The sequence below is a fragment of the Nerophis ophidion genome, linkage group LG26, assembly GCF_033978795.1.
Source record: "Nerophis ophidion isolate RoL-2023_Sa linkage group LG26, RoL_Noph_v1.0, whole genome shotgun sequence".
Classification (NCBI taxonomy): Eukaryota; Metazoa; Chordata; class Actinopteri; order Syngnathiformes; family Syngnathidae; genus Nerophis; species Nerophis ophidion.
The window spans coordinates 22419583-22445534 of record NC_084636.1 but is presented as its reverse complement, the minus strand read 5'-3'; the positions used below and the strand labels follow the sequence as shown (position 1 = coordinate 22445534).

The 25952-nt window shown below is 39.4% G+C and overlaps 1 protein-coding gene across 1 annotated transcript in view; it reads left to right on the top strand.

The window, feature by feature from the left end:
- Positions 1 to 25952, top strand: part of polrmt (polymerase (RNA) mitochondrial (DNA directed)) — an 88205-nt gene that overhangs the window by 54023 nt on the left and 8230 nt on the right. The window contains exons 16-20 of the mRNA XM_061887929.1: positions 3267 to 3319; positions 9148 to 9246; positions 11851 to 11923; positions 17834 to 17925; positions 21567 to 21640. Coding sequence (XP_061743913.1) covers positions 3267 to 3319; positions 9148 to 9246; positions 11851 to 11923; positions 17834 to 17925; positions 21567 to 21640 — 391 coding nt within the window. The remainder of the gene's footprint in view (positions 1 to 3266; positions 3320 to 9147; positions 9247 to 11850; positions 11924 to 17833; positions 17926 to 21566; positions 21641 to 25952) is intronic.

The following is a 25952-nucleotide window of genomic DNA, read 5'->3' as shown; positions in this document are numbered from 1 at the left end:
AATACAATTATTTACAAATCCTTTTCAACGTATATTCAATTGAATAAACTACAAAGACAATACATTTATTGTTCAAACTGAGAAACTTAGTTTTTATTTTTTTGCAAATAATCATTAACTTAGAATTTAATGGCAGCAACACCGTGCAAAAAAGTAGGCACAGGGGAATTTTTACCACTGTGTTACATGACCTTTCCTTTTAACAACACTTAATAAACATTTGGGAACTGAGGAGACCGATTTTTTTAAGCTTTGCAGGTTGAATTATTTCCCACTGTTGCTTGTTATTCAGTTTAAGTTGTTCAACAGTCCGAAGTGTCTGTTGTGATATTTTAGGCTTCATATTGCGCCACACATTTTCAATGGGAGACAGGTCTGGACTACAGGCAGGCCAGTCTAGTACCCGCACTCTTTTATTATGAAGCCACGCTGTTGTAACACATGGATTGGCATTGTTTTGCTGAAATAAGCAGGATAATGTTGCTCAGATGGCAACATATGTTGCTCCAAAACCTGTATGTACCTTTCAGCATTAATGGTTTCTTCACAGATGTGTAAGTTACCCATGCCTTGGGCACTAATACACCCCCATACATCACAGATGCTAGCTTTTGAACTTTGCGCCTATAACAATCCGGACGGTTCTTTTCCTCTATGGTCCAGAGGACACAACGTCCACAGTTTCCGAAAACAATTTGAAATGTGGACTCGTCAGACCACAGCACAATTTTCCATTTTGCGTCAGTCCATCTTAGATGAGCTCAGGCCCAGCAAACCCGGCGGCATTTCTGGGTGTTGTTGATAAATGGCTTTTGCTTTGCGGAGTAGAGTTTTAACTTGCACTTACAGATGTAGCGCCAGACTGTAATTAATGACAGTTGTTTTCAGAAGTCTTCCTGAGCTAGTGTGGTGATATCCTTTACACACTGATGTCGTTTTTTTGATGCAGTACCACCTGAGGGATCCAAGGTCACGGGCATGCCGCTTACATGCAGTGATTTCTCCAGATTATCTGAAGCTTTTGATGATATAACGGACCGTAGATGGTGCAATCCTTAAATTCCTTGCAACAGCTCGTTGAGAAATGTTTTTCTTAAACTGTTTGACAATTTTCTCACGCATTTGTTCACAAAGTGGCGACCCTCGCCCCATCCTTGTTTGTGAATGACTGAGCATTTCATGGAAGCTGCTTTTATTCCCAAACATGGCACCCACCTGTTACCAATTAGCCTGTTTACCTGTGGGATTTTCCAAATACATGTTTGATGAGCATTCCTCAACTTTCTCAGTCTTTTTTTGCCACTTGTGCCAGCTTTTCTGATTCATGTTGCAGGCATAAAATTCCAAGTGAGCTAATATTTGCACAAAATAAAGTTTTCCACTTCGAACATTACATATCTTGTCTTTGCAGTCTATTAAATTTAATATAAGTGATGAGGTGGCGACTTGTCCAGGGTGTACCCTGCCTTCCGCCCGATTGTAGCTGAGATAGGCGCCAGCGCCCCCCGCGACCCCGAAAGGGAATAAGCGGTAGAAAATGGATGGATGGATAAGTTAAAAAAGGATTTGCAAATCATTGTATTTTGTTTTTATTTACGATTTACACAACGTGCCAACTTCACTGGTTTTGGGTTGTGTAAATGTGACTATCTTACCAGCAACAATCTCTTCCATTAAAGCCACATTCTGTCAGTGCCAAATTCCCCATTCTTATTTGGGAACACAAGTCAGGGTAAACAAACTAGCAATGAGCTCACATCGAATAGATGGCAGTGTTGCATTTACCGCCGGTATCTCCATGCTGATAGTAGCCTGTTGTTTCCACCCTGGCGAGATTCCAAAGGGTCGGGACACTGTGATGCCACAGATGGCTCGCCATCGTGGACCGTATGCGCTCTAGAGGTTTGGGAGATTAGCTCAGCACGTCATATCTTCCCGCGAGGAACAACTGCCTCTAAAAGGTTGCTGTTGTTATCGTTAAAATGAGTTGGCAAATGAACTGCTAGCTATTGTGTCCGGATGCAAAAGCCAGATGTTTTTTTTTTTGTTGTGCACCAAGCAAGAACCACTTAGTTTGGTGCCATTTCTGAATAGTAGGCTACCATATTGATCCGACTATAAGACAAACGTACACATTCTGAAAAATATGTAGTCTTACATTTGCAGAATATAATTTTATACAAGCAAAACAAAACAGGTGGTACCAAACGACTTTTTTCCTAAGCATGTCAGAGCTTTTCGTCCTCAGATTCACAAATACCAACTCGAGGGATGCATTTGCAACACAGAGATCCACTAATAAAAGTTTTCAACGCTTGTTAGCAATTAAGAAATGTATATTGTAATCGTATTAAAACATGATTATTTAACTTATTAACTTTGTCTTTGAGTTTGTCTAAAATGCTCTTGAAAAAGATGGATCGTCTTATTTATCAAGGGTCAATTTTTTTCTCATTTGTTCGCATCACAGTAATCTCTTTCTTATTCTCCATGAAATTAGAAAGTGGCTTGCAAACAAAATATTTTTGACAGAGGAGTGTATCATCACTATTTTGTCATTTGAGGCACGATGACGCAAAAGAAACGCAAATGATACTGCTTTGTCCATCCATCCATCCATTTCCTACCGCTTGGCCCTTTTGGGGTTGCGGGGGGTGCTGGAGCCTATCTTTATTATCTAATGTTTTATTAACTTACATTACATTTCAATTTTAACACTTTGCTGTTAGCAGGAGATATTTCACAACTTTAGGTTTGTGTCTGGCTTTGCAGTTTCAATCATACGTTACCCTTTACTGCCTTGTTCTTGTTAAGGTGTGCACCGCCAATTACAGAAACTGGTCTACCACAGTGTTTGACAGTTCTTTTTAGATTTTTCTTAACAATTTTACCTTTGTGTAAACATGTGTTCTACTGAGTTTATTCCAGTTTTACTTGCTCCATTAGTTACAAAAAAACTTGTCTGAAATTATTTATTCTGATCCTTGAGACCATCAGTCTCATGCCATTTAGCAAAATACTACGTGAAAATGACTAATTAAGTCATTGTGCAAAACTCAGACTCAATTGGGAGGGCAAAGGTCACAGTGGCTTTGACTTCACCAAACAGGGTTAGTGACCATGACCTAAGACTTCATGGACAGTATTTAGTTGTGTAATATCAAAAAGGCAAAGGTCAACACCAGCATGGCGTTGACATGGTTCTTGAGTCTAATCCCAGCATGATGGATACGCCCTAAAACGAGTTATTTCTTTTTTTCCTCCAGCTGAGGAGCACCATACAACACCTCAACGTTCAGATCAACCATGACACCAAACAGTAAGGTTTTTTTCCTCTGTTGCTTTGTTGACTCATTAAATTTGGATTACAAAAAGGCTACTTTAAAAAACAACAGAAAATGTTTTGAAAGGTGTGTTTGCTATGCTTCCAGGTAATGCTTACTTGAAGACATTGCTAGACAAATTACCTTTTTGTTTTTTTCTGTTTTAAATGGTACCCTTCTTAAAGGAATCCGCATTTGTGGGATGAGCAGCGTTAAGTGCATTATTAGGCTGTTTGGTTCATTTTCTAAACTCATTTCATTGTTTCAGTATGGAATATCAACATGAGTGTCTATCATTAAAATCATTTCATTGTTTCAGTATGGAATATCAACATGAGTGTCTATCATTAAAAAATTTCCAATGACACAATTTCTATCAGGATAACAGACATGTGAATGGCATAGCCGTCCTTCCAAATGATTCTCGCTCTCTTTCCAATGTGGGAAATACACTGAGCTCCTTTTGCTGGTCCCAACTAACATTGGGCAGTGTTGAACTGTTCAAAGACAAGCCCTGAAGGTAAATTTTCAAACAAAGTTACCTACTTTAGTTACGAACGACTGATTTCTCTTTATTACATTGTTTCGTTCACTGGTCTTGGTGCGGCGGCTGTGTTGTGACAGGTTTCCTCTCTTTAGCTACTCTGTATTTATTTATCAGTGCAGATAAGCCGAGTGTAACATTACAGCTGAGAGGTTTTTTGTCAAGGTGACCTTGTCGGTTTCAGTAAGCATGTGATTGTTAACGTTAATTGTTAATGATGGCGTTCTGTTAACACGTATAGACTTCTGTGCGCTAAGCTAGCATGGGCCGTCAACCCACCAGTGTCATGTCGGCAGCTTTGGTCTCTACTAGAGATGCATGGTTTGCGGTCTCATTCGCGGAGTTTATCCACGGGTCGGGCGGGTGACATGACGAAAAAATAGATTTTAATTAGATTCGGGCGGGTGGTGGTTGAACCATTTGGAAATATATGATATACATGGTTCAGAGATCGGTAACTTTTACCGTTCAAAGAGCCATTTTGGACCCGTGTCACAAAGCGAAGAAGACGTTAGTTGACGTAAACCTACTCAAGTATGTCTGCCGGCAGTCACCCAGTTAATAAGCATTAGGGCGTGCTATGAAGCCTTTGCCTTAGACGCCTTCTACAACATGTACAATTTACTTGCAAGTCCAGCAATATGTTGTGTGTGGCCTCCATTGACACACGCACACGACTGCAAGGCATACCGGGTGATACAGAGTACACTAATGGTTGTGATAAAAACAATTTTAACACTCTTACTAATATGGGCCACACTGTGAAGCCACACCAAACAAGAATGACAAACACATTTTGGGAGAACATCCTCACAGTAACACAACATAAATGCAACACAACAACTACCCAGAATCCTTTGCATCCATGACACTTCCTAACTATATTATACACCCCCGCTCACTTTGTGACACGGGTCAAACTAGCTCTTTTAGTGGTAAAAGTCGCAGACTCCGGATATATAACTACGGGCGGGTGGCTGGCGGTTGCGGTTCTGATAAAATGTTGGTTCGGGTGGATGGCGGGTGGATGACGACTTTAGTGATGCGGTTGCGGATGATATAATTGCCTATCCGCGCATCTCTAGTCTCTACTAAAGAACCAAGCTCAAAGACTAAAGAGGTTTCATCCCGCCTGTGCCCTGATTCATATGGAGCATACATCTCAGGCAAGGACCCTAACCCTATGTCCATAGCTTACATGGGTACTAAACATGCTTAGGCATAGCTGGCGGACCGCAGTCATGTCCTCACTGTGTTTCACTGCCAGGAAAGCTACTGCAAAGAAGGCTCAGAGTGGCTGTGTCCAGTAGTCACGACCCATATCTGCTCAGGCCCCACCCAACCTCTGTGAACTACCAAGAGCTGGGCAGCAATGATGGACAATAAATTCTCAGACATGCCCGTCCTCTTCAAAGACCTTCTTGATGTGGTCCCGGGAGTTGAGGATGCAGATGTGACGCCATTTCTGACCTCCACAACATGCAATGAATGACCTTTGCTGACCCATCCATGCCCACCAGGCCGTATCCCCACAAAACAACTATAGACCTTTGCTGACCCATCCATGCCCACCAGGCCGTATCCCCACAAAACAACTATCTGTATTATGTTTTTAAAAGGCTAATTTCAAACTAGGCATCCAGTGGCCTGGCACCCAAGTTACAGAAGAAACAGGTACCTGTATGATGACAAATGACTTTCTCCAGCTCAGCTACAATCAAAACAGTATCCTTTAGTTTTACCGGTGTATATAAATGAGATGAGCCGTCACTGTACGAGCATTGATTGATTGATTGATTGATACTTTTATTAGTAGATTGCACAGTACAGTACATATTCCGTACAATTGACCACTAAATGGTAACACCCGAATAAGTTTTTCAACTTGTTTAAGTCGGGGTCCACGTTAATCAATTCATCCTACCAAAGGCTGCTCTAAATTGGAGATTCATTAGATTGGTGAATTGGGGCTAGCTGAACCTCTACAATATAATCTTTATCGTAAATGCTAGTCAGTGTCAGCCTCCCCCAATATTCTTCTGCCAAGCAAAGTGGATTCCACCCATCTTACAGGGGTCATACACAGAGCTCAGTCTGTTTGTGTTTTAAATTAATTGACACTCCTATCAAGCAGACATCCCAGAAGGAATGAAAAAGCAGATGGACTCAGGAACTCCAAATTTTGCCCTGCAGAATGAGATCTGTACCACTGATCCAGTCACTATTCCAAGCCAATGTTTACTCCTCACAAAATTGGCTTATTACGCCTGAGACAGTGTTTCAAGGAAACGGGAAATGTGGTTTAAGGACAGTATGACAGACTCCGGTTTCCTAATTGCTGGACTACAGCTTTACTGGTTTGACTGAAACCCCAATCGAGGAAAATACGTGGAGTTGGTCTCTGTAATTATGTCAACAAAGGTTGGTGACCCCATCTCATCAGTGGACCACACAGCCCACACCCACCTGGAGAGCAAAAAAGCTGGAAACATTGGGGAACTGGGTTCTGGTCATCCTGACCAACTTTCATGATCTACAACATTGTCCTTTTTTCCACCACCCTCAATACTGGCTCCCCTTAGGGAAATGTGCCTGAGGCCCCTCTGCTTCACACTGCTGACCTATGACTGCACTGCTAAACACCCCAGCTGTTATATTGTGAAGACACAGCAGTTGTGGGATGAATCAAAGACAACAATGTGTCCAAGTACACAACGTAGTTACAACATCTGGTGCATTGGTGCAAAAGTACAATGTAAAAAAAAAAAAAAAGACAAAGAAGACGGTGGTATTCTCCAGAAAGGTCAGACACTCCATTTCTACCCTGCATATCGGAGCAACAGATGTGGAAATAGTCTCCAGCTTCAGGTATTTTAAGGTTCATCTATCCATGGACCTCATTTGGAGCCATAAGACCTCCTGTCTGCTCAAGAAGGCGCACAAGTCTATACTTCCTTAGGAATCTGCGGCATGCTGGACTAGTGAGTTCCATCCCTAGGAGCTTGTATATGTGGTGTAGCGCACCCTAAGCACCAGCATGTGTGGCACAGTAGCAGCATGGCTGAAGAGAGGAAGGCACTGCAGGGAGTGGTGAAAGCTGCTTAAAGGATAGTCGGTAGCAGCCTTCCCAGCACCACAAACATCTTCATAAACAGATGCAGAAATAAGGCTCTCCATATCACCAAGGATTTCACCAACCCTACAAACCCTTTGCGGAGCATCCAGAGTAGGACCACCTGATTGAGAAACAGCTTCTTTCCGGAAACTGTCAGACTGCTGAACACCATTGGTGCTCTGTAGCAATAGGTACCAATTCTCCCTGTTTAACCTTGATGCACTTACTGGGGTCAAATGTGTTGCTGTTTTTGGTTACCCCCCCTTAGCCTAATATTCCCCATTCTGGCCAGGGTTAGGGAGCAGGACCTGTTACTGATTTTGGTTGCACAGAGATGGAAAAACTATGGATCGTCGAGGTTGTGCAACTTCTGGACAGGGAAACCTGGCCCTCTTCTTGCGTGCAGGAACTCAGACAAAAGGACACATTTAACTGCATATACATCAAGTAGTGTTTTGGGTCTGGCCCATAAGTCATGGAATTTAACTGTTGAATGTTTGCTTTGACACTAAGGGACTGCGAGTGAAGTGTTTTAATGAGAGACATTGAACATTGTTGCTATTAATTTGTTAATTTAAGCACAAAACAGTATTTTACAATATTCAACTTTTGTCAGTTTTTAAAATTTTACGATACTGTATTTGGAGTTGTAGATGGACGGTTATTTGAATTTAATTGAGCTACTGAATCAAATAACTTTGCCAAGATAAAATAATCTTATCTTCTCAAAATAATCTTACTTATCTCATCGTATGGAATAAAACTTATTCACCAATTATTTATTTATTTATTTTTATTGTGATCACTTATGGAGTATATTGTGAATACATTGAGAACAGGAAGTGAACAAAAGTTTTAGCAACTGTCATGTAAAAGAAAAGGGGTAGGAATAATTAAGCTCTGCTTCTTTGTACTCCTTTTTGAACATGTTGAAAAGAAAAACTGGAAATTGTGATGTATCATGGTGTATGCTTGCATGTCCGAAATAAACTCAAACTCAACTCAACTCAAGATATTACATAATTTATTGAGCTGCACCAATTTATATGATGCATCCATGAGTCTTAATGAGAAAAATCCGATGTATGCAGTAGATAAGTGTTTGTGAAGGGTGATGCTGATCTTTTTTTCATGTATGGAGGTCTGCACATCCTGAGTGTCAGTTCATCTCAATAGGTGATATCTGACCTTAGGGATGTAAGAGTGATGTGTTTGTTGACACCAAAGAAGGATGATAAAGGTGAATGCAGGTCTCAAGCCGACAGTAGAGAAGGCAAGATGGAATGAGCACTCTGGAGAAAAAGATGACAAGGACTGACGGCTGCCTCCTCTCACATCCTTATTGTCTTGACATCTAATGCATAGTGCTACAGCGCAGCATCAATGTTGAAACTCAAGCTTGAAAGTGGATGGGTTGCATATATTTCAGAATATTTGCTGTAATGCAATGCATCATTGCTGAAGGAGCTCCATTTCCACGATATATGTAATATATGCACAATATATACCAAAGTATTGATACACTCTGGTTAATTTAGGATAAACTTAACCGAGGGCTAGGTTACATACCTGTATTGTTATTCTTAGTTTTAGTAAGACAATGGTGTACCTTTAACTCTTTATTAATGGACACAAACTTCCAAAGAATAACTCCAAAATGTGTAAATAGAAAAACCGACTTAATTTTTTCTTCTTGTTTTACTTCCCGTTATTTGACTTCTGTTAGATATGCGTCTAATTAATTACATTTAGGATTCTGTGTCTTTTTTTAATTGTAATTACAATTCATTTGAAGACATGTCAAGACTTAAAAGAAAACACATTCTTTATTAACAAATGACATGCAAGTAAATTACACAAATCAAAGTGTGAATATTTAATCATTTTAAAATTTAAAACAAGTACATTTCCTCTTTCAATTTACTTAGGTTAATTTATTTAAATGTATAGGCGTGTTGTAAAAAAATATATATATTTATATATATATCTTATTTTATCTGCTCATGCACTATGTGGATACCAAACTAATGGTAATGGTTGATATCATCAGCACTATGCTGAAAATCCTTTCTTTCAGCACGTGGACCCAAACAAATACAAAAATAGGAACGGCAAACTCAAGTATGACACATGTTTATATATTTTTCTTCGTTTGTTTGTCTCAGAAAGCCGGACACAATGAAACAGAAGAATGCCTTCCCACCAAACTTCATCCACTCCCTCGACTCCACCCACATGATGTTGACGGCTCTTCACTGCTACAGGTAAACATGCAACACAGCGACGTTCTTCGCCACCCCAAGCACCATTTAGGTGTATCGATACTGTGGCTAATGGAAACACCATACATCCATTTTTTTCTGTATTTTTACAATTCTACACATAAGACCCTGCAATGACAATACGAACGTTTTTTTTTTTTTTTCAAACTGCTGCAAATTAAACGAAAATAAAAAACTAAGATATCACACGTACATATAGTGGGGCAAAAAAGTATTTAGTCAGCCACCGATTGTGCAAGTTCTCCCACTTAAAATGATGACAGAGGTCTGTAATTTTCATCATAGGTACATTTCAACTGTGAGAGACAGAATGTGAAAAAAAAATGTGCTTTGTATTACCTGGCCGACGAGGGAAGACTAGGGAAAACAGCTAATGCATTTGGACTGGCAATGCAGACCGTATCAGTTACTGTCCATGATGTATGTCAAGCAATTACTCAACGTCTAATTTTGTACTCCATAACTACTGTGAAGCTATGAAGTAGCCGCTAAACGAACGGTCAGCAGTTGTGGGCGTCAAGTACAACCACCAATTTTATTCCCAAGCAGAGATGACTATGACATACTATATGCGCGTCTGCCATTTTCCGCGGATGCGTACTAGGTCGCGTTGCGCCCGCGGATGGAGGGGCTAGGGGGTCTTAAACCAAAATTTAAAGGCCTACTGAAATGAGATTTTCTTATTCAAACGGGGATAGCAGATCCATTTTATGTGTCATACTTGATAATTTCGCGATATTGCCATATTTTTGCTGAAAGGATTTAGTAGAGAACATCAACGATAAAGTTCGCAACTTTTGGTCGCTAATAAAAAAGCCTTGCCTGTACCGGAAGTAGCAGACGATGTGCGTGTGACGTCACCGGTGTGAGGGATCCTCAAATCCGCAAATTGATTACAATCATAGCCACCAGCAGCGCGGGCGATTCTGACCGAGAAAGCGACAATTTCCCCATTAATTGGAGCAAGGATGAAAGATTTGTGGATGAGTAAAGTGAGAGTGAAAGACTAGAGAGAAAAAAAAGACGAGGGCAGGAGCGATTCAGATCTTATTAGACCCATGTACGAGGATAATTGTGGAAAATCCCTTATCTGATTATGTTACTAGTGTTTTAGTGAGATTATAAAGTCATACCTGAAAGGCGGAGGGGTGTGGTGACCGCCAGTGTCTCTGATGGAAGCCATGGAGGAGCCAAGAAAGTCGCAGCTGCCTCTTTGACAGAAGAAGAATGACACAAGCTCCGCTCATGTTTACGGTAAGAGCCAACTTATTACCGCAATTTTCTCACCGAAACCTGCTGGTTGAATATGTGGTAGAGAACCATGTTCGCTTGACCGCTCTGTTCCATATTAAAGCTTCACAACAAACAAAGAAACACCGGCTGTGTTTGTCTTGCTACAGCCGGCCGAAATACACCGCTTTCCTTCTTGGTAGTATCCATTATTAATTGAACAAATTGCAAACAATTCAGCAACACAGATGTCCAGAATACTGTGTAATTATGCTATTAAAGCAGACGACTTTTAGACGTGAGTGGTGTTGGGATAAAATGTCCGCTACAACCAATAACGTCACAAGCACGCGTCAACATGAGCGTCATCATTCCGCGACGTTTTCAACAGGACACTTTGCGGGAAATTTAAAATTGCAATTTAGTAAACTAAACCGGCCGTATTGGCATGTGTTGCAATGTTAAGATTTCATCATTGATATATAAACTATCAGACTGCGAGGTCGGTAGTAGTGGGTTTCAGTAGGCCTTTAAACGATGGTTTTGTGTGTGTGTGTGTGTGTGTGCGTGTGCGTGTGCGTGTGCGTGTGCGTGTGCGTGTGTGTGTGTGTGTGTGTGTAACCCTGTTATTACCTTAGTTTAGTTGTATTTTTGTTTGTTCTACATCAATGGTTCCCAAACTTTTGCAGGCTGGCGCCCCCTTGGCTCCCCAGTGAATTCCTAATTTTCAGTCGGTTTCTTTGCTTGGAAAGAAGCAAGGCGACTGCACTGAAGCCCCGTTCTACTAAATATGATGTTGGCGTGTGGTAACCGGACCCTGATGCGTCGTCCACTGACTCGTCCTGCTGCACGTGTTGTGTACAAATCGTCAAACAAACGTTCGAACTTCTGACTTGGACTTCGGACTGCCGCCCCCCTACTGCCCCCTTCTTCTTCACCGCCCCCCCAGATCTTTCCACCGCCCCTGGGGGCGGTACCGCACACTTTGGGAACCACTGTTCTACATTGTTAAACATTAGACCATCAAATTTGATCTAACGACTGAAAGGTTGAGGTATTCACGAACGAATAACACCTAAAAGTACAACAAAATGGGTTTTCAGTACAAGATGTCTAAAAGCAGCACTGCTTGTATATTGAGGACAATTAGATTGTCACGTGCTTTCATGTCTTTAAACATTAAAAAAATAAAATGCTACTTTATTTACTTATTTTACTAATTTGTGACTCTAAATACAACCTTCTTTTTGTTTAAGCGTGTGTGATGTCTTCATTGGGTTTTATTTGACTAAATGCAGCCAATAATGCAAGTTATTTTTAACCCTTATTGTTTTTTCTTATCTCTCCACCTCAAAGTTACGGTTTGACATTCGTCTCAGTCCATGACTGTTTCTGGACACATGCCCTCACGGTGGACACCATGAACAAGGTATTGATTTTCACTTAGAAACCTTTTACTTTGCATTTTCTGCTTTAAACTCTCTTTTTTTCCCCACTTATGTTTTCAAATGGAACCAAAGAATAATGTGTTTATAAAAATACAGATATTCTGTTTCTGCCCTTTTCTCATCTGTTTCACGTTTGTCGCCTGTGATTAAAAAAAAAAAAAGCCATTGAAAGTAACTGCATACGGTATCATGATTTTAAGCATTTAGCTCCTAATATAGTCACACGATCTGGACCAAGTCAACCAAGCAATCCCCATTGGGTACAATTATCCTCTCACATAATCCTTGTCTCTTGATACATGAAGGTCCGCCCACCGTATTACACAGGTAATTGAACTTGCAGCCAGAAAAGGCTTTTACAGTTTTTTATTGATTGCTTTGAAGCAGCAGTAACATCTAACTCCACTCCACTTTAAATCAGTGACACTTATGGGCAAAATGACAGATTTTGTTTGCTCTAACCATGCCAAAACATTAAAAACATGCCACAAAAGCAGATATGGCCTTCATTTGTAAAATACAGAATACAGCATTCACTGCTTTTTTTCTGGTGGCTTGTTACATAGGTTAACGCCAGTGCCAAAATCATTGAATTGAAAGTGACAAGCGGTAGAAAATAGATGGGTGGATAAATCCAGAATCAGAAATGCTTTTCTGAAAATTGTATTGCTTTGTTGTTTTTTTTCAAACTGTAGCCGTGTGTGTGTGTGTGTGTGTGTGTGTGTGTGTGTGTGTGTGTGTGTGTGTGTGTGTGTGTGTGTGTGTGTGTGTGTGTGTGTGTGTGTGTGTGTGTGTATATATATATATATATATATATATATATATATACACACTTACTTACATACATACCTATATATGTGTATGTATATACAGTTGTGGTCAAAAGTACCACTTGTAAAGAACAGTCATGGCTGTCTTGAGTTTCCCATAATTTTTACAACTCTTTATTTTTTTGGGTGATAGAGTGATTGGAGCACATACTTTTTGGTCACAAAAACATTTATCAAGTTTGGTTCTTTTCTGAATTTATTATGAGTACTGAAAATGTGACCAATTCTGCTGGGTCAAAAGTATACATACAGCAATGTAAATATTTGGTTACATGTCACTTGGCAAGTTCCACTGCGATAAGGCGCTTTTGGTAGCCATCAACAGGCTTCTGGCAAGCTTGTTGTTGCATTTTTGACCACTTCTCTTGACAAAATTGGTGCAGTTCAGCTAAATTTGTTGGTTTTCTGACATGGACTTGTTTCTTCAGCATTGTCCACACTTTTAAGTCAGGACTTTGCAAAGGCCATTCCAAAACCCTAATTCTAGCCTTATTTAGCCTTTCCTTTAACACTTTTGACGTGTGTTTGGGGTAGTTGTCCTGTTGGAACACCCAACTGTGCCCAAGACCCAACCTCCGGGAAGATGATTTTAGGTTGTCCTGAAGAATTTGGAAGTAATCTTCCCTTTTCATTGTCCCATTTACTCTCTGTAAAGCACCAGTTCCATTGGCATAAAAACAGGCCCATAGCATAATACTACCATCACCATGCTTGACGGTAGGCTTGGTGTTCCTGGGATTAAAGGCCTCACATTTTCTCCTCCAAACATATTGCTGGGTACTGTGGTCAAACAGCTCAATTTTTGTTTCATTTGAACACAGAACCTTCCTCCAGAAGGTCTAATTTTTGTCCATGTGATGTCACTGTGTGCGTGTATGTGTAGATTTACTGTATATTTCATATATGTATATCTGGGCTGTTAAATTAACGCGTTAACTCTTGTCATTAATCTCACAATATTTTCGCTTTAATCATATATATACGCAGATTAATCGCACAATTTCTTTTGACTGCACATGCTACTTCTTTACCTTAACCGCAAAAGTTAGTGCAAAGAGAAGCGAGGAGACTTCAACTGTTGGCAAATTTGTTTGGGTGTACTTGAAGATACACCCAATCAGGAATTAAGATGAAATATTTTGCAAGTTTTTCACAAATAAATGACATGCACCCAAGTAAAACATTTGAAAAATGTTCATTTATGACATTCCGACAATAGAAATGCATGTGTCCAAATATTTGGGTCGTTTTTAAAGTTGATTTAAATTATGCACACAAGTAATTAACTGTGATTATCCAAAATGCAGAAGCGTGATTAACCTGATTAAAGAGTAGACCATTTGATTTGGAGGTGTCTGATTTGACTATCCATCTTGCATTTTAATCGTCAGCCATTAACCTCTAGATCAGGGGCGCTCACACTTTTTCTGCAGGCGAGCTACTTTTCAATTGACCAAGTCGAGGAGATCTACCTCATTCCTATTTATAATTTATATTTATTTATTTATGAAAGAGACATTTTTGTTAACAAGTTAATGGTGTTTAATGATAATACAAGCATGTTTAACACACATAGATTCCTTTCTTTCATGAAGACAAGAATATAAGTTGGTGTAGTTGATTCTGATGACTTGCATTGATTGGAATTAGACAGTGGTGCTGATAACGTCCGCATTTTTAAACACTTTGAGAGTAGCATATGTGTGTGGCCCTTTAATGTCTGGCAGCAGGTGAGTGACGTCAGTGAGAGTGCGGGTGGGCAAGCAAGTGAGAAAGCGGTCGCTGAGGGTGGGGGAGAAATACTTTGGCATCAAACTCCGTAGCTTGCTAGCTTGTGCACGCTAGCTTTCTGAGACTCTTATTTTGTTAGCACAGGCAGGATGAAACAGGTCTTTTATGGTGAAGACAGGAACTGTGCAGTCGGTCTTTAGAGTTTTGACAGTAGGTACGGAGTCTCTAGAAATAAAATGTGTTTCTCTGCGTCCGCCCTGTTAGTGATTTTTTTCTTAAATATGAGCTTGCAGCCGCCAGCGTCATCTCACAAGATCCTCGGGTGCCGAGAATGTCAAACAACTGACAAAAGTGAAGTCTTGGTATGATTGATGATTGCTCATTTTTATGTATATTTTTTAATGCCTGGCTTGAGATCGACTGACACACCCTCCAAGATCGACCAGTCGATCGCGATCGACGTAATGGGCACCCCTGCTCTAGATGATGAGCCAATCCCCCAAAATTTTGACACAGCACGCACCAGGACTCGCCAGATGTGTAGCTCTCCTCTAGCAAAGGGAATGATTCTTCTGCAGGTTCACATACAAAACTTTTACTTCCTCTATTTAGTTCCATGTCTTATAAGTGCTGTTACCAGAGCAAAATACCTCACAAGCTATCCAATCACTGCCACACTTATGTGTTTATTTAAGAAGTGTAGCCTTTTTCTGAGGTAGAAAAAGTCGCAAATTAGATCTCTGTTTTGTTAATGAAAGATTGTATTCCATTTTTCCATGTGACGTTATTACAGTGATGGGCAGGAACAAGCTACATGTAACTAAGCCAAGTAGTTTAACTACATTTTCCAGTAGCTAGGCAGTAGCTTAGCTACTTTTTTAACGAATAGCTTTTCCTGTATTTTAGCTAGTTTTAGACCCGTGTAACGAGATAGCTTACATCAAAGCTACAAGCTACAAAGAGAGAAAATGGACTGCAAAAAAATGTGGAGAAAATATGGATGAATGAGAACATCCATACATACGGAAAAAATCCATGATGATTGGTTGGTGTTCGTGTGATTAGTCATAACTGACTAAGGCTAGGGAGAAACGTTACCGACTGATAAGGCGGGACATCAAAATCAGGAACCATATAATAACAGACACGCACTCATGTCACACGACGACGAGGGAGTCGGAGACAGAGGGACGCTTCAAGCTGACGACTCAAACAAAAGTAACATACTTGAAATAGAAAATTGATTCACTCCCGCATATTCAGAGGGTCATAAAGTCTGCACAAAAAAATCATTGGCTGTCCCCTGCCCTCCCTGAAAGATTTACACGACTCCCGTTGCCTCAAGAAAGCAAAAAACATCACCATAGACAGCACACACCCTGGCTTCCACCTGTTTGACCTGCTACCATCAGGCAGGCGCTACAGGTGCATCAGAGCCAGAACAAACAGGCTCAGAGACAGCTTCTTTCCCAGAGCTGTCACCATGTTGAATTCTAGCTTATAATAATAATAATTCACCCGTATACAATATCCTGCCCTAATATCCTACTGTGCAATAGTACTCTTCGAGTGCCATACGTCCGACACTGATTGTTATTTATTACTTCGGTACTCTTGTCTTGTTCTGTATATTGTACAGTATTTTGTATTTCTCTAGTGTTTTGTATATTGTACAGATTGCTTATTATTTTTATTGGATAGTAGTCTGTTTATTTAAATTGTTAGTTTTTTCCTTTATTACCTCTTGTGTTATTTATTTTACCCCATATTTGTTTCCACTACGGCACCTTAAGTTAGAGTCTTTGATCTCGTTATATGCAGATATAATGACAATAAATTCTATTCTTTTCTATTCTATATTAGATTTCTCCTTTAATGATGAAGATGACACGCAGGAAACCCGCAATAATGCGTGTCTTTGGCCATATTTAGACAATTATATGCTTTTAGAGAAAATAATGAAAACCTTAGTTTTTAGTTGTGAGGTGAAGTGAATTATATTTGTATAGCGCTTTTCTCAAGGGACTCAAAGCGCTTTACATAGTGAAACCCAATATCTAAGTTACATTTAAACCAGTGTGGGTGGCACTGGTGCAGGTGGGTAAAGTGTCTTGCCCAAGGACACAACGGCAGTGACTAGGATGGCGGAAGCGGGAATCGAACCTGCAACCCTCAAGTTGCTGGCACGGCCACTCTACCAACCGAGCTATGCCGCCCCTAGTTTTTTACTTGTAAACCAAAATCATAACTGCTCTTTTCATCTAAGACGTCCAACACAAAGTTAGGAACAACTATTAAGGTGAGTTAAGTTCATGAATAATTTTACTGCACATAACCATTAGCAACTGTTCCCAAACAACACACAAGCCATTGTTTATATTTTTGTCAAGATATGATGTAGATATAGGCTGTTTGTTTTGTTGTTTTACTGTCGGTAGATCCATCCATCTATCCATTTTTTACCGCTTATTCCCTTTGGGGTCGCGGGGGGCGCTGGTGCCTATCTCAGCCACAATTGGGCGGAAGGCGGCGTACACCCTGGACAAGTCACCAACTGTCGGTAGAGACAATGAAAAACATTATAGGGGTCGGCCAAAGAAAAGGCAAACTAAATGAATACATACAGTGGGGTTCAGGGACCCTCGTGGTAGTATGTACCCAGCTAAATGACAGATAGTTAATAGTAATGGATCCTTATTTAACATTAATATTATTCATGTGGTCTCAGAGATATAATGCCATTAAATGTAGCTTTGATGGAGCAAGCTACTTTTGCCCTGTAGCTTGTTACAATTACTGTTAATATCTAGTTATTTTCTGTTTCAACATGTTCTATCTACACTTCTGTTAAAATGTAACAATCACTTATTCTTCTCTTCTTTGATACTTGACATTAGTACAGGGGATAGCTTCCCCTGTAGCTTAGCTACATTTAATCGAGAGTAACTTGTAGCATAGCTTACTGCATTTTCCAAGTAGCTTGCCCTCATAGTGACAAGTCAGGAGTAAAACTTTTATTTTTACTTTATTTTATCAACTATGCAGTTATAGAGCTGCCAATATGTGATGTTTGCAGTCCAGTAAAACCCCTTCCAACTATATTTTTCCAAGTATGATTCTTGGACACAACTTCAATAATGTTTGGTGTAAGGTTCTGTGCTGTTGAGACTCTAAGATTGATTGCAGTAGGTGTTCATCTGTGTGAAAACTATACATAAATATGTGTGTTGAGTGGTATTGCTGCTATTTGGTCTTCATCAATGAATAGCAGTTGAATTACTGATTACTTTTAAATGAAATATCTTTAACCATCTGTCTCCACCCCGATAGGTCTGCCGAGAGCAGTTTGTTGCACTGCACAGTCAGCCCATCCTCCAGGAGTTGTCCGACTTCCTGCTCCACATTTACTGCACTAACCTTCCGTAAGTCATTCCTCAAAGTCAGAATACAAAAAATACTTTTGGAATATATATGTACATATATATATATGTATATATATATAGACTGTCTGAGAAAATTAGAATATTGTGATAAAGTCCTTTATTTTCTGTAATGCAACTAAAAACATGAAAATGTCATACATTCTGGATTCATTACACATCAACTGAAATATTGCAAGCCTTTTATTATTTTAATATTGCTGATTATGGCATACAGCTTAAGAAAACTCATAAATCCTATCTCAAAAAATCTGAATATTTCCTCAGACCAAGTAAAAAAAAAAAATGTATAACAGCAAGACAAAATCAAACATTTGAAAATGTCAATTAATGCACTCAGTACTTGGTTGGGAATCCTTTTGCACAGATTACTGCATCAATACGGCGTGGCATGAAAGAGATGATGATTTAATTTTCCAGTATGATCTGGCACCTGCTCACAGTGCCAAAACCAGCAGTAACTGGTGTACTGACCGTGGTATTACTGTCCTCGATTGGCCTGCCAACTCTCCTGACCTAAACCCCATAGAGAATTTGTGGGATATTGTTAAGGAGAAGCTGAAAGACACCAGACCCAATAATGCAAATGAGCTGAAGGCCACTATTGAAGCATCCTGGGCATCCATAACACCTCAGCAATGCCACAGGCCGATTGCCTCCATGCCACGCCGCATTGATGCAGTAATCCATGCAAAAGGATTCCCAATCAAGTACTGAGTGCATTAATTGACATTTTCAAATGTTTGATTTTGTTTTGCTGTTATAAATCTTTCATTTTTACTTGGTCTGAGGAAATATTCAAATTTTTGGAGATAGGATTTTTGAGTTTTCTTAAGCTGTATGCCATAATCAGCAATAATAAAATAATAAAAGGCTTGCAATATTTCAGTTGATGTGTAATGAATCCGGAATGTATGACATTTTCATGTTTTTAGTTGCATTACAGAAAATAAAGGACTTTATCACAATATTCTAATTTTCTGAGACAGTCCTGTGTGTGCATATATATATATATATATATATATATATATATATACATATATATATATGTATATATATGTGTGTGTGTGTGTGTATGTGTGTGTATACATATTTATGTGTAAATATATATATATATACACATATGTGTGTGTATATATATATATATATATATATATATATATATATATGTATAGAAGCGGTAGAAGATGGATGGATGAATGTATACAGTATGTATATGTATATACAAACATCGAGTCATCCGTGTTCAAAGTTCCTTCCAGTCATTGCATTTTCCTCCATCTACTTCATCAAGTAGATGGCCATTTCCAGTTTCCAAAGATGCCGTATGTATTTTTATTTAACTAGCAATTTTCGTTTATCAATCAATCAATCAATCAATCAATGTTTATTTATATAGCCCTAAATCACAAGTGTCTCAAAGGGCTGCACAAGCCACAACGACATCCTCGGTTCAGCACCCAGATAAGAGCAAGGAAAAGCTCACAACCCAGTGGGATGTTGATGAGAATGACTATGAGAAAACCTTGGAGAGGACCGCAAATGTGGGTAACCCCTTCCCCCTCTAGAGGAGACCGGATGCAATGGATGTCGAGTGGGTCTGACATAATATTGTGAAAGTCCAGTCCATAGTGGCTCTAACATAATAGTGAGAGTCCAGTCCATTGTGGATTGAACATAATAGTGAGAGTCCTGTCCATAGTGGGGCCAGCAGGAGACCATCCCGAGCGGAGACGGGTCAGCAGCGCAGAGATGTCCCCAACCAATGCACAGGCGAGCGGTCCACCCCGAGTCCCGACTCTGGACAGCCGGCACTTCATCCATGGCCACGTTTACCTTAAAGTACAATTCCATTTTCCATTTTTTGGAATAATAATGATAATAATCCTGAATAATTAATGTGTATGATTTTAATATAATTTTTATTCACACAGTGACAAAAATGAAGACTCAATGAATGGGATTAATTTGCAACAATGAACCAAAATGGCTCCTCAACTGTCCAGTGATTAATGATTTGATTTATTGACTATCATAATTTATATAATAGTGTGTTGTTTTTACATTATTATTATTTTTTAATGCGTTCTCTTATTGCACAATTATTGTTAAATAAGAATGTTGAATACTATAGATAAAGGCCTTGTTTACGCTGCAAATCAATTCCAATTTTTTTGGGCCGTATGTGACTTCCATCAATCCATCATCCATTTTCTACCGCTTATTCCCTTTGGGGTCGCGAGGGGGCGCCGGAGCCTATCTCAGCTACAATCGGGCGGAAGGCGGGGTACACCCTGGACAAGTTTCCACCTCATCGCAGGGCCAACACAGATAGAGAGACAACATTCACACTCACATTCACACACTAGGGCCGATTTAGTGTTGCCAATAAACATATCCCCAGGTGCATGTCTTTGGAAGTGGGAGGAAGCCGGGGTACCCGGAGGGAACCCACGCTTTCACGGGGAGGACATGCAAACTCCACACAGAAAGATCCCGAGCCTGGAATTGAACCCAGGACTACTCAGGACCTTCGTAATGTGAGGCAGACGCACTAACCCCTCTGCCACCGTGAAGCCCCGTATGTGACTTGTATCAGATTTTTTTCATGTGAGTGTGAACAGTGCAATTCCAATTTTTTTATATCTGACCCAGGTTTCATTTGTATATGGAGATAAATCGAACATATATGCAATGCGTCTTCGATGTGAACGCTCTCTTGCCCAGGTCGCATTCATCCGACCTGAACCTCATCACAAGGCGATAAGCCTCATAATTATTCGCCAAAATAGACGGTTACAAAATAATTAGTTGACTGCAGTGCAGAAAACAAATGGAAATACTGTTTGAGGAACTCATATAATAGTTGTACCACTCCTGCTAGCCGACACAGACACTCTCTTAAAACAGAAATCAAAGCAAAATATCTCGTAACACTGCCAGAGCCAAAATACGTGTCTTCTTCCTTCTTAATCTTTTACACGCAGTACTTTGGTTCCGAAAATGTGGAGTTTGATTGAACAAAATCCTTAAAATTGCCACAAATGCGCCAGTCCTGAGACCGACTAAACTGGAAGCCATGTTTACTTCCGTAAATAATGACAGTTTGCGCGACGTCATGACGTCATATCCACATGCGGGTCAGATGGCATTCCCATTAGAATGCGCATGTTTTTTTTTGTAATGTAATCCACTATAGAGAATTTGACATTTGACCCTGCAGTGTGAATGTAGCCTAACTTTGCCTAGAGGTATTAATTTCCAATTTACCAATCTGTATACATTTTAAATGTATAAGATATAAAGCATTCTGTATATTAGCTGGGCCTGTATTGTTTCCCTCAGTTTTTTCTCTGTTTTTCTACCCTAAGGCACCTTTCTACTCATCTTGTTTTTCTGTGAGATAATTGGACACACGGTCTTTACACTATAGCCTGCACCCTTACTTGTACTGCAAAGAGACAAAAACTTCACTGAGGGCATTCTTTTTTCTGCTTATTGGATGTGTTTTGTTTTTTTTTGCCAGTCAATTGTACGTGTACTTTGCAAGATAGCAGGTCTACACTTTAATAAGTTTTAACTTGTTTTTTTGAACTTTGAATTTTATCTCCATCTGTTTGCAGACCTGACACCAGCAATAACAAGTATCTGGAGTACCAGAAGCTCATGCTGCTGCTAGCCAACGTGCCTCAGACAGGTTAGTTAACAATCAGTGTTGTGTTTGTCGTAATTGGTTGGGAAAGCATTCACATGTCCTTTTTAACCTTGCATGCAAACATAAAACACAGGGGTCCAAACTCACAAAGTAGTTAACTGACGGGTTCCTCAAAACACCCCTTTAGGCCTCTCCTTTTTGCCAGTTCCACATTTTTTTTGTGATGTGATTTATGTAACTAAAATGTTGCTGTAGTTCAGATGTAGTCAATAGTTTTTTGTTCAACTACTTTATTTATATTAGTGGTGGTCCTCTAAGTTCCATTTCAGGTCCTCTCTTTTTCATCATTTCAACGGGTTAAATTCAAAACCCTTGTGTGAGACTCACATTTTTTCAGCTGATTCTTAAAAAGTGAAGTGGGAATTTAATTAAATTTTCTCTAGAGACCCAAACTGCTTCACTTAGGGACACTTGAGTGCTGTCATTGATGATATTACCTTTTTCTGCAAATTGGTCCTTACATGGCTCTACAGTGCGAGCAATTTACTTGCAATTGCGACTAAAAAAAGGTTGTGCAAGTATTTAAAAAAGGAGCACACCTGCGAATACAGATTGTAACCCTTTTAATTTGCATTTTGCTCCCAAAATAAATCCATTCAAAATTGATCAACAAAGAGTAAAATTTTCATGCATCTGTATAGCATGTTCAAAATAAACTTAAGCCATAATTATAACCAAATGGACAGGTGATTGACACGGAATTTCAATGATCTCGCTGTGTATGCTTCAGAGCTTTATATGTGCCTCTTCTTCCTCCTCCATGCCCATAGTGGGGCTTTTTCATATACTGAACAAAAGTATAAACGCAACACTTTCATTTTTGCTCCCATTTTTCGTGACTAAAACTCAAAGATATAAAAAAACATTTACTATATACATAAAAGACCTAATCCTCTCAAATATTCTTCACAAATCTGTCTAAATCTGTGTTAGTGAGCATTTATTCATTGTCAACATAATCCATCCCACCTCACAGGTGTGGCATATCAAGATGCTGATTAAACAGCATGATTATTCCACAGGTGTGCCTTAGACTGCCCATGATAAAAGGCTACTCTGAAATGTGCAGTTTTGCTTTTTTAGGGGTCTGCTCCATTAAGAGACACAATCCACTTTGCACACGTTTAGTAGATCAGTTTTGCACGTGCTACCACATTTGCTCGTGTTTTAAAACACATAAAGCTTATGTAAATCAGGCTCATGGTTGGAAGAACTGGTCAGTCAGTATAAGACAACGTTTTTTCACCACCAGAAAACTTGACACAAACTCCACTGTGAGAAGTGTGTTAAGCGATGCGCTACAATGCTCACAGCAGCAAAAAAGCTCACTGCCAGCTTATTTTTTCTGTTGTGTCCCACATGAAAATAAAAGTGGTGTGCTATTACTAACGTGGTGTCCCATCACATTTGCAACCGAAATAAAAACCTGATATAAAAAGCTGATGGAAATAATTGACATGTGGTGTGAGCTTCCCTGTCACAACTACTTTGCACAAGAAGAACTGTAAGTGTTCAGCTGCAGTGCCAATATTATCACACGGCATCATTAAGCAGATGGCAGGTTGGTGTTACCGGCTAAAATGTTTGTGCCTTTGTTTTACAATAATGTTAACATATAAAAACACCGTTATTAAGGTCAAACATTTTCAAGTTGCTGCTTGACATGTCCACTTAAACCAGGCACTTTATCTCGTATTTCGTTCTTTTGTGGGGGGTTTTATCTGAAGTATAAAATACATAAATGTTACTTTTAAAGAATATTGAAGATTATATTTCAATTTTGTAATAATCAGAATCAAAATAGTTTTTATTGCCATTGTTTGAGAATGGGTTCACAAACTAGGATTTTTTCTTGGTGCAATCGTGCAACATAAAACACATATAAAAAGAGCTGTAACTGAGCTATCAGATCTTGTTATTGTTCATGTGCCTGATGGCCGAGGGGAAAAGAACAGTTTAGGTGGCAGGAGGTGTGGGTCTGGATGGACCATAGTCCAATAATACTTTCAAGTCTTTTTAATTTTTATTATCTCAAAACACCTTATACATTTAAAATCAAGGCATGGGGGAGATAATTAGTTACATCAATGTATATATCCTAATCTGGTAGAGAATTACCCAAAGAGCTTTGGGCAAATCCACTATTTTAGTCAGACACTGTAGTCAGTAAGTTACTTTTTTTTTCTCTCTTGTTTTGGGGCTGACTGGCTCATACATGCACATGCATCCTCCGCTGTTGCTATTACTAATCTTAAGTAGCATATAGTTCTAACTTATATCTGTACTTAGACTCCATATTAAAGTGATAAAAACTACAACATGGCTGACAGGGAGAAGTCACAATCAAAGTGGAGGCACATGAATAAGACCGCCTACAAAACGGCGCATCCTAAAAAGATGGTCAGAAAGTGTCTTGGAGATGGGCTGTAAAACAATCTATGCAAAATTTTCACAAATGTAATGTAGAAAAAAATCATATTATGACCCTTTGTAATATTTTTTTATGTGCATCACATGAAATGTTAACATTTCAAAAAAGTTACTCATGTTAATTAGTTGTTTTAATACAACAACTCGACACACATATTTGGGTTTAATTTGGTCCAACCTCAGTTTACGGTAAAAATATCACCCAGCTCTACACTCGTGTTATGGACAGCACTAGATAGATAGATAGCACTTTATTGATTCCTTCAGGAGAGTTCCTTCAGGAAAATTAAATAAATTAATAAATAAATTAATAAATAGCACAGTTTAGATATATTCTCTGTTTAACTGAGGGTTTCAATATAGGCCTTGTGATGACATTATGTTTATATGTGTGAGTGCGCTTTTGTATGTTGTTTAAGTGTTGTGAAATTGTGATGTTTTGACATTTCATTGCTCCTAATTTTTTACTGTGCTATCAAAAAAGTTTCTGTGCTATTAAGTTTTTTCATTTAGTAGCACTGGTGCTCCTGGTGAAAAACCTAAGCGTAGCGGTCCTGCCTTAAGAACAGCAGAGTGCCTGCAACTCTGACAAAATAAATAGACAAAAATAAATGTCTGCTGTAAAGGAAGCTGGTTCTCCAGACTTTCAAAATAAGAAAAACAGTGAAGGGAGAAGTCCAGTCCTTTGGTCCTTAGAATTCTTCAAATGCGGCCCCTAAAACATTTAGTTGAATATCTCTGGGCTAAACTTAACAGCACCTAAAACAAACCCTAACCCAAAAGACAATAACTCATGAGGTTTTAAGTTGAAATTATTCACATTCACAAGTACAAGCCAACTATTACAAAATAAAAAATGTTAACAAGATGAAAATAAAGCATTCGCTCAATTTATAGACCCCTTTTCAAGACACTTAAAGATACATACAGTATTTTCCGAACTATAAGGCGCACCTAAAAACCTCCAATTTTCTCAAAAGCTGACTGTGAGCCTTATAATCCGGTGCACCTTGTATATGGACCAATATTGAGCCATAACAGGTCTCGCAACTACTGTAAGCAGCCGCCGACTTCATTTTCCCCCGCAGAGGACGAAGCACGCGGTGCATGCTGGGATGTATGACTGCGCGAGGCGTGCTGTTTCATTTCCATTTGTGTGTGTATGTAAAGACCCCAAAAGGGCTCCTATTAAGAGACACGCTTACAACGCAGAGTTTATACTCAAGGCGATCAGTTAAACAGTAGAATACGGGAATAGAGCAGCAGCGAGAGAATTCAACATTAACGAATCAATGGTGCGGAAGTGGAGGAAGCAACAAGATGACCTGCACCAAGTCAAGAAGACTAAACAGAGTTTCGGAGGGAACAAAGCGAGATGGCTACAGTTGGAGGACAAACTCGAACAGTGGGTTTTTGAACATAAAGCAGCAAGTAGAAGTGTCCGTACAATCACTATTCGAATGAAGGCAACAGCGCTAGCAAGCGAATTTAACATTAACTCATTTAAAGGTGGTGCTTTTTTCAATACATGTTATACCTTGCTGTTGTTAAAAGATAAACTAAATACCACATCACTGACTTTACCTCAGGAAAAGTTTATAAAACAGCTGTTTATTCATTTTGGGAGTGAACAGAGTTGTCAGACTGCTGGTTTGTAATCTATTAATAAAGTTGGACTGACCTATCTGACTGTTTTGTTGATATTCCCTTAAGCGCAGCTCCATCTAATGCAGACTTGGGCAAATTAAGGCCCGGGGGCCACATGCGGCCCGTTAAGCTTTTCAATCTGGCCCGCCGGACATTCCCAAATAATTGTTTTATATGTTTAGGATGGAAAGTGTAGCTGCCATTATGATGTGCAGTC